At 41.5% G+C, this 9,484-nt stretch overlaps 1 protein-coding gene across 1 annotated transcript in view; it reads right to left on the reverse strand.

The window, feature by feature from the left end:
- Positions 1 to 3,686, reverse strand: part of Bub1 (BUB1 mitotic checkpoint serine/threonine kinase) — a 49,407-nt gene extending 45,721 nt beyond the window's left edge. The window contains exons 1-2 of the mRNA XM_077791853.1: positions 3,616 to 3,686; positions 20 to 79 (exon numbers count right to left, since the gene is read on the reverse strand). Coding sequence (XP_077647979.1) covers positions 20 to 79; positions 3,616 to 3,641 — 86 coding nt within the window. The 5' untranslated portion in view covers positions 3,642 to 3,686. The remainder of the gene's footprint in view (positions 1 to 19; positions 80 to 3,615) is intronic.
- Positions 3,687 to 9,484: the final 5,798 nt, after the last annotated feature.

Consider the following 9,484-nt stretch of genomic DNA (forward strand, 5'->3'; position numbering starts at 1 on the left):
CCCAAATCCAAATGCTAACCTTTCCCATTCACCAAGTGGGTCATTTCCTTTGTAGCTCTGCATATGGGCTTCAAACATTCTAGAACAAATAAAAGAATGCACATGAAAATTATGAATAATTTATAAGAGCAAAATATTTAATTATATGTGATTTATATCATATATTATGTTTATATTAAATATTTATCATATATCTATATATTGTATTATATTATATAATATAATATATATGTGATTTATATACCTTAAAATAGAAACCTTAAATACCAACCTAAAAGCTATATAAAATTTAAAAGAGCTCTCAGAGGTGGTCAAAAAACTCAAAAACAGTCAGTATTTTTCCAGAGGAAAGTTCATCCCTAGCTCTATCCCAGAGTCTCCTGCTTCTGTCCCTGGTCCCCAGGGTTGCTAACCACCCTGAGGGTCAGTGCCTGGAAACTTGCTGCCCCTTCTCCTAACAGTGGGATATAAGCTAGACCCTGCTCAGATCCCTTCTCTTGCTTTCCAGGAGCACAGTGGAGACTGAGTTGGAATAAGATCCAATAAGGGCTTGCCAGCAGGTGGATAGACAAGATTCCACAACTGGACACTCCAGATAGAGTTCATTTCCTGGGCCCCAATGTAACACAAAGTTCCTGAGGAAGAAAAGGTGATTGGCAGTTTTCATGAATCAGTCACTAGAATTCCCATAGAACTATTTCCCTGACTTCCAAATACCCAAACACATCTTAAAAAGAAAAAAAAAAAATCAACCAAGCAAAGCAAAACTCTTGTGGCAGTTCAGGTGCTAGTGGGGCAAACAAGCAAAAAGAAATTAAATAGTGTCAGGTTACATTAAGTACCAAAAAGAAAAAACAAACCAAATAGAAGGGGTAAGAGTTACTATTTTCAGGTAGGGTGGTCAGGGAAGGCCTGCCTCTGAGGGCACTGACGGGATACCACCAGAAAGCCACAGAGCTATCTTGGGGGAAAATGGTCAAGGCTGAGAGAACTTCAGGAACCAGCCTCTTCCAGGAACAGAAAGTGAGCCAGTGTGGCTTTAGTGTGATAAGCTGGGGAAGTTCTAATTTGCATTTTAAAAGTCTTCCTTCCTCCATGTGAAGATGGTAGGGATAGGAAGCTACTGAAACACCCCCGTGACTGGTGGTGAGTTGGACTACATGTGGGGAATCTTGCACCTCTCTTAGGGCAAGGAAAGGACTTCCTGATGGGACTGTGTTCTGGGTATGAGTCAAGATGAGAAGGTGTCCTAGGTTTGCTATCTGAGAAATCATTAGATTTTTTTTTGAAAAAGGGATTTTAAAGCAATACTTTGGTAAGAGACAAGAACACCCACCTCAAAATACTTCTTTGACATATTTCAAGGTGGATAGTCAGAGAATTAGAGGCAGAAATGGCTCTGAAAAACTATTCTAAGAAAAACTTGCATCAATTCATATTAGCAAGATAAACAGATAGATTTTCTCTAAGTCCACCTTAATTCCTCATTTCCTTTCTGTTTTTTATTTTGATGCTCCCAGGGTCTTGCACAGGATAAAATCTGTATACCTTTCCCCTTATTAATCTATTTATTGTCAATTTAAACCACACACTCAATTAAGGACCCTCAGAAAGTAGAAAATCTTAAACTATACTGTATTCTAGCTATCACATCCACAGACAAATGAAATCATTGTGTCTTAAGACTAAAAATCCAGAAGCCATGATAGGAAAAGCCAGAAAAGTTCAACTATATAGTAATGAAATGCTTCTACATGTCAAATAAACAAAATTTTTTAAAACTTTCCAAGTCAAAAGAGAAATGATAAACTGAAAAAACAAAAGGACTTCTAAAAATTGAGAAGCAAAGTTATAAACCCAATTTTTTAAATGAGCAAAGGGATTAAAAAGAAATACAAATTCACAAAGAAATACAAATGGCTCTTAAACTTGAAAAGATGTTAAACCTCTCTCATAAGAGAAATTCACTGTCAATAAGATACAACTTAATCAATAGATTTTGCAAACAAAAATTTTAAACACAACAAAAGTACACAGGTAAGAAATGGAAGCAGGCACACTCAAATCTTGCTTGTAGGTATCTTACCAATATCTCAGATGGATTTGCTCTTCATCCAGGAAAAACACTTTCAGGAATCTAGAAAACTGATACATCTGGATATATGCAAAATACCATTGCCATTATGTACATTTTTTTTTTTTTTAACTACAACACTGTTTGTAACAGCAAGATATTGTCAACAACCCAAGTGTCTGTCATTGAGGATTTTTGGATCAATTATGGTATATACAATATTAAACAGTTGTCTAAAAAAATTTTTTAAAAAAAGAGTGCTATGTATTGATAGAAATCTCCAAGGATATCTTAGGCAAAAAAAGAACGGAGTTGCTCTGCTACATTTCATGTGAGATGAAGGCAGGAAATGTACACATACAGACACATACATACATATACATACACTTTAATAACGTTAAGTATTTATATGTCTAAGAAGAATCACTTGAAAAAACTAATAAATAAATAAACAAAGGATACATATGATAGGGTGAGAGTAGACAGGTACAGGAATTGTCAGTGAATACTTTCCAAATCTTTCTAAAACCATACAAATATATTATCTATTTTTAAACCTTAAAAATGATTATTTGTAAACTTGAATCTTTCTCATGCCTCATAACAGAGGAACAAATCCCTATAATGCCAGAACTCTTCCTCCAAAATGTGTAATAAACATAACCTTTGCCCAAAGTAATTCATGTTCACACCAACCACATTCTCCAGGAAAATGGCTTATATACACTAATAATAAATCAACCCGTTCATTAGAGCAAATTAGTCTTTAGAAAGTCAAAATAAGGGCTGAAATACAGATTTCCCTTTAAAAATGGGGGTAGAGGGATAGGACTTCCAAAGAAAAAGTCTTACAAGATTTTTGTTTTGAGTATATTGACAACCTCGGTCTTGTGATCCCCAAATATCTGGTAAACTAATCCGTTTTACTTCTGCCACATATGATTTAACCGTATCAAATGTTTTTTTTAATCACCGGCTGGGCAAGTCACACAGGCTATGGGAACTTGTCAACCGTTGACGGGACGGAATAGATGAGTCGACAATAAGCAAGGCACTTTTTTCATTTAAGTGCTGTGTACTAAATACTTTTTAAAAGAGCAGTGGGATTATGAGTAAGAGAGCTATTGTAAATTCTCTCCCTCTATAGTATAATTTTTAAATGAGTGACTTAAGACACGCAGGGCGGGGTTTTGGTGGACTGGACACTCCTCCCACAGCGGCGCCCCATGCCCACGGATAGGTTTCCTTAAGGAACAGCAAGACCTCCAAGGGCCTCCCAAGCTGCCGCAATGCCCCTAAACGGTCGGCGTGGCCGCAGATCTCGAGTAGCCAGGGTCTCAGTGGGACCACCCTCTACTCGGTGACTCGGAAGTGGCCCGCAGCCTTGAGGCGAGGGGGGGCCCAGACCAGGAACGCAGGCAGGTCCGTGCCGAGGGCCCAGGGGCGGAAGGCCAGAGCCCTAACTGTCCCAGCCCCCTCAGGGGCCCAGAGTCGGGGATCATGAGCTCGCGGCGCCCACACTCCACTAGCCGGACACTCACTGAAAGACATTTTCCGGGTTATCCATGGCGAGAGGACGCAGGCCGGCTGCAGGACCACAGACAACGAAAGCTAGTAGCACCGCCGATTTGAATCTCCCGCGCAGCCGCAGTCGCGGTGCCGAGCGTTGGCAAAGCGCCTGGCTATTGGCTGTGGCAGCAGACGGTCTGGCCAATCGCCGAGGCCGTTTCCGGAAGACCAAGTTTTGCCCCCTGCGCGCCGGCGGCCCCTTCCCACTTCCGGCCGGCTGAAGGAAGGGAAGCCGTCGGGGTGGAGGCCTCCCCTCGTAGGGGCGACTTTCCATCCCGTGTCCCGGGCTGTCGGGAAAGCACCAAATGACCCAGCCAAGGAAGGCCTCCTCGCGGATCCTAAAGTGCTGTGCACTGGAAAAACCTGAGTGGTCTTGGTTTACTAACTGTAGCATAAGGGCACGCATGCTTTTAGGTAATTTTCTGGTTGGCAGCGTTAATTATGCATGGCATGTGAAGGTGGTGGTTTGGGACCCTTGAGACCTCTGGACTTGGCTGATGTAATAGACTGGGTGCAAAGGAGAGAACGAGGGCTTTGGAGAGGTTACAGAATGCCAGGGAGGAAGTTTTCAGCTTTTTTGTTTGTTTGTTTGTTTTTTGTTAGGTCTAGGCATTCTGGAGACCGAGTTCTCAGGTATTATAAAATCCTATGATCAGTGTCCAGGTATCCAAGAAGAAATAGAAAATATGTGATGTTCCTTAATTGAGAGTGAGTGGAAAAAAGTTAATCTTCTCTGCCCCTTGATCTTTAGTAACTTACCACTCTACCTCTCAAGGTTGTTCAAAGACTACTTGACAATGTAAGTGGAATATAAAGTACTGTTCATGTGATTACCTTCCTTTAAGAAAGAGGTCTTGTGAATGTTCTAGCTCCCTTAGGCTTCTCAAGTTAAATTCCAAAAACTATATATATATATGTGTGTGTGTGTGTGTGTATATATATATATATATATATATATATATATATCAGCTTCTGGAAATCCAGGTACTGAGTCTGGAATTTCTTCCAGCAGACCCATTACTTTGGAGCTATAAAGTGTCTGATTGACGGAGTTTATTACTCAGAGAATGCTCACTTTGAAGTCTTTAAACAAGTGCTAGTTTCTACTAACCATCACTAGAACTGAGACATTTTTCATTCTACCAACTCAAGCATCTGATAGTGGCTCAGTAATCAGGAAATGCTGATATTCACCGTCTGTCGTGAAGTAGGTGCCATTAGACTTATACCTAATTACAACCTTAGAACTTGAAATTAAGGAACTAGTGGTTTTATCTGGGACATGAAGATACAAAGAAAATGTCTAAAAGTGGTGTATGTGTATATTAAGAGCCAGGTGAGAATTCAGACTGTATCTGCCAGGGGAGGTCAGAGAAGTGGGGCGGTAATGAGACCTTCATTCATGTAAGTCTTCACTTTGAGATGAGACTTGCTGAGAGGCTTTCTGATCATTGAAAGCATAATCAGAGTAAGTATTGAAAATAATAATTTGGCCTTTTTATTTGGGTGAACCCAAATGTGAGACACTTGGAGGCTGCTATGTTTGGGGTAGGTATCCCCCAAAGGTCCACGTATTAAACTCTTGGTCCCCAAAGTGATGCCATTAGAACTGTTAAGAGTCAGGGTCGAGTGGAAGATCCTTAGGGGGGCTGTAAAACCCCAGTCCCTCCCTCCCCTTCAGTTTTACACCACAAGATGCTCCCACTATGATGTACTGCTTCACCACAGGCCTAAAGCAATGGGGCCAATAGATCATGGACTGGAACCTTCAAATCTGTGAGCCAAAATAAACCTCTTCTCTTCATGAGTTTATAATCTCAGGCAGTTCATTATAGCAATGGAAAGCTGACTAGGGCCAAAAGAAATAAGAGATGGAAAAATCAATTCTCCAAGAAGTAGTAGACCCCCTTTATGATCATTTCTTGTATTTGTATTAAGTATTTCCTGTGGTATCCTCTTAAAAACTTCAAGCTTTCATTCTGTTCTGCTCTTATCATTATTTTCTCAGTCTAGCTGCATGTCTATCACTGAATAAACATTTTTCTATTCAGACCCAGTTGGCTTGGTGAAGGTTTGGATGATATTAAAATTTGAAATCACTCAGAACCCACAGAGATCAGTTTTCCCCATTTTGTTAGCCTCTTTGGTTTTTCTAAAATCTACGGTGCATTTTTATCAGTATCCCTCAACTTTTTCATTAATTTATGTCATGATACAGTAATTGGTACATATTTGGAAGAACACCAGTGGCATTTCAAAGACTGATAAATCTTTCCAGATATTTTAGTTTCAAGGAACAAGAAACCCAGCTTGAGATAATTTATTCACCATAAAGTAAACTTACTTAATAACACAATAAACTTACTTAATAACACAATAATTCTGACTGGTGGGTGGGCTTCAGGTAGTTTGATCAGGACTCTTAACTCCCTTTCTCTTCAGTTTTCTCAGCTCTATTTCCTCTATTGGTTTTGTCCTCAGGCTGACTTTCTTTGTGGCAGCAAAACAAAAAACTACTTACTGTACAGTCCCAAATGCCCTCTATGTCACTCCTAACTAGTTAGATTACTTTCCTTCCCATGAAGCCTCCTCAGGAATAGTTATATGCCCTCGGAAAATCTGGGGCTTTGGGAACTGAAATGGGAAACTTGTGCTGGGGAGGCCCTTTCAGGTATACAGCAGTCTCCTTATAATCACAGTTCTCCTTTATGGGGAGGTGGCCCGTGCCTTGTTAGGGGGCTCTTCTTCCTGCCAAGGAGGGTATCCACCATCTAAGAAATAGAGGTCTAGAGTAATTATTGAAGAACAAAAGACAAAGTTGGAAAGAGTTTCAAAAAGGTGGAGCCTTGATAGGTCCAGTCCACACAGCAGCTGGAGCTGGACAGCTAGAAGGTGGCTCCTGTGGTTTATTTAAGGGGCACATCAAAGGCAGGGATAAGGTTTCAGGGATGGAGTCTTGCCTTGTGATGTGATGTCTTATAGTCAGCAGCTTGATTGGCATCTTGGCAGGTTCCACCCTTTTCAGAGGGCTGTGCAGCTATAGCAGGGCACCCCATCTCTGGTGCTGAGTGGGACCTTGGGCAGAGCTGAAGTTCACCTGCATCAGGAGGTCTCTACCTGTGGGAGTGCCATGGGAAGTTCCCAGTGCCAGACCTGTCCCCTCACTGGGCTGTGGTGCCCCTCACTGGCTGTGGTGCCCATTGTCCACATACAGACCAAAGATGGATCTTGACACTGTGTCACGTTGAAGAAGAAATTTAAAAACCACTGGAAATAAATGGGTAACTCTGGCTAACTTCAAACTACTGACCCACAGTTGCTTTGGTCATTAGTGGGTGACTGCTCTTCATTTTCTTCCGAAGACAGCCTTGACCATCACATTGCTATGAGACCGTCACATTGCTAATGAGAGGCCAAAAACCACAGGGCCTGCTTACAAGCCCAGTAGAGGGCAGGCTGGGGGGCTGGAAGATGGTGTCCGCCTGTCCCGTGTTCTCTGGACTTCCATGGCATTTGGAAAAGAAAAAAAGATTTCAGAAAACACAATGCCCTGTTCTATTTGGATTAGCTTTTCTTGTAAACCCTCTTTTAGAGAGAATTGTGTCCCTCCTCTGAAACTGAAATATAGAAGTTCTAGCCCCAGCCACCTCAAAATGTACCTCTTTTAATATGCTATCTTATAAGAAGGGAAAATTTGAACACGGACACCTGAAAGGGAGGACAGTATGGAGAAGCAGGGAGAAGGTGGTCATCTGCCAGCCTGGGACAGAGACCTGGAACAGATCCTTAGTGGTCCCTGGAAGGAACCAACCCTGCTGATACCTTGGTCTTGGACTTCGAGCCTCCAGAGCTATAAGAAAATAAATTACTATTGTTTAAGCCACCCAGGCTAGGGTGCTTTGTTAGGGTAGTTTGCTCCAGCAAACTAATACTGACCTCCAACGTATGTCCCAATCTGGCCTGTTTCTCTTCCCTCTAAATGCCAGTTGAACCAGCAGAGGTAGGGGGTGATGTCTGACAGGTAGGACATCTGATGGAAGTTAACAGCTGTCAAATCACCTTCAGCAGGAGGAAGAAAAAGCAGCTCCTGGCAAGCCAGAGTTGGCCTGGCACCAGCCGCTGACCTGGGCTGTTGTGCTGAACATGAGCAACTGCACTGAATGAGCAGAACACTCACTGGATTGTACCTGCTCTTGGCAGCACCCAATCCTTGAACCCCACATCCCTGCCCACATAATCACCAAACACAAGACCAGATCTTGTAAGTCCTTCTGACACTTTCTTTAGGAGATGTGTTCCCCTTAGCAAACTGTCTCCCTTATGGCAATGAACTAATAAACCTAACATGCTTTCTGATTGTCTTTGATAAACAAGAGTTTCAGAACCATTCTGACTTTGTTTTATATACACCTGAGTCATTGGGGTACCTCCGCCCTACTCTACCCCACCCAACCAGGTCATTTTATACAGTTTAATGCCATTATACAACACTAACTTGTTTTTACTATCATTACATTAATAGCTTTTGTACTGATTTTATTATTGAATTTTTCCCTTTGTTTCACGTGGAATTTTTTAAAAAATATTTAATTGTAGACAGACACAATACCTTTATTTTATTTATTTTTATATGATTGAACCCAGTGTCTGATGTGTGCCAGGCAAGCGCTCTGCCGCTGAGCCCCAACCCCAGTCCTAGCTTGGATTTTCTTAATATAGAATGTAGTATAGGAGGAGGGTTCCATTTTAGATTTATAATTGTGATAAATTTTTTAAAAACTCTTTATAATTAGAGTTTCATTTTAACTTTTAAGTTTTTGAGTTTAGTCAGCTGCCTACAAGAATGGAATAAACATAATCCTCTTGTCTACAAACATAAGAGGTCAGGGATGAGCTCTTGTAAATAACCCTTTATTCCCAAGGTAACTTTTGTATGTGTTGGTTTAAATATCATTCTTGATGCTTTTTAGGGTTTTATGTGAGCTCCTAATGGGCTAGCATTTTTATCAGGCCCCATCAACCTGAGTACTGCAAAACTAGGGTCCCCCATGGGAAAAATGGCCCTCTCAAGTCATCTCTTGCCAGTGGAATTCACAATGATTACAGTTCTTTTGGGAAGTGCTATCAATATCTATCAACGACAAGCCTACCCAGCTCACTCCCAGGAAGAGAAGCCATGGGGTGAAGCACAGTTGGGGATAAGTGGTGTGTAGAGGACACCCAGTGCCTAATGCCCAGCAGCCCAACGCTGGAGTGAGGCGTGTGCTCAGACACGGGACGGCAGTGTGAGCTGCAAAGCAGTTAACCTGGAATCTTACACACACTAGAAGGATTGAGTCTGGTTTGCAGCGATGATCTTATGTTCGGTTCTGCCCAAAAAGCAAGAGGCAGAGGCAGGAAAATAATTCCAATATTGTAAAACAAAGGTGAAAAATGCATATTTCCACATGATTATATAACAGAGGTACAGATAAGAAAGGGTATTGTTATTAGTTTTGTAAATAGTTGGTTTACTAGGAAAAGGACAGAGGTGTGTAAAGAAGAAAATAGAAATAGGGAAGGAAAATGGAAATTTTCAACACTTACTAAACTTTCTGAGTAAGTGCAGCATTAGAAAGAAGCCAGAGGAAGAACAAAACAAGAAGGGGTGGGGGTGGAGAGTAATAAAGGCAGCAGTAATAAAGTTCCCAAAAGCAAGCAAGAGAAGGTCCCCCAGAATAACTCCTTGAACTACCTCAGCATCAGCATCCCTGGGAAGAAGTGGAAATGATGCACCAGAGCCCACTCATTGTGTTCATTATGCTCGGCTGCACTGAAATTTGTGGAGCAGCCCATATCATC

The sequence above is a fragment of the Urocitellus parryii genome, chromosome 12 (assembly GCF_045843805.1).
Source record: "Urocitellus parryii isolate mUroPar1 chromosome 12, mUroPar1.hap1, whole genome shotgun sequence".
Classification (NCBI taxonomy): Eukaryota; Metazoa; Chordata; class Mammalia; order Rodentia; family Sciuridae; genus Urocitellus; species Urocitellus parryii.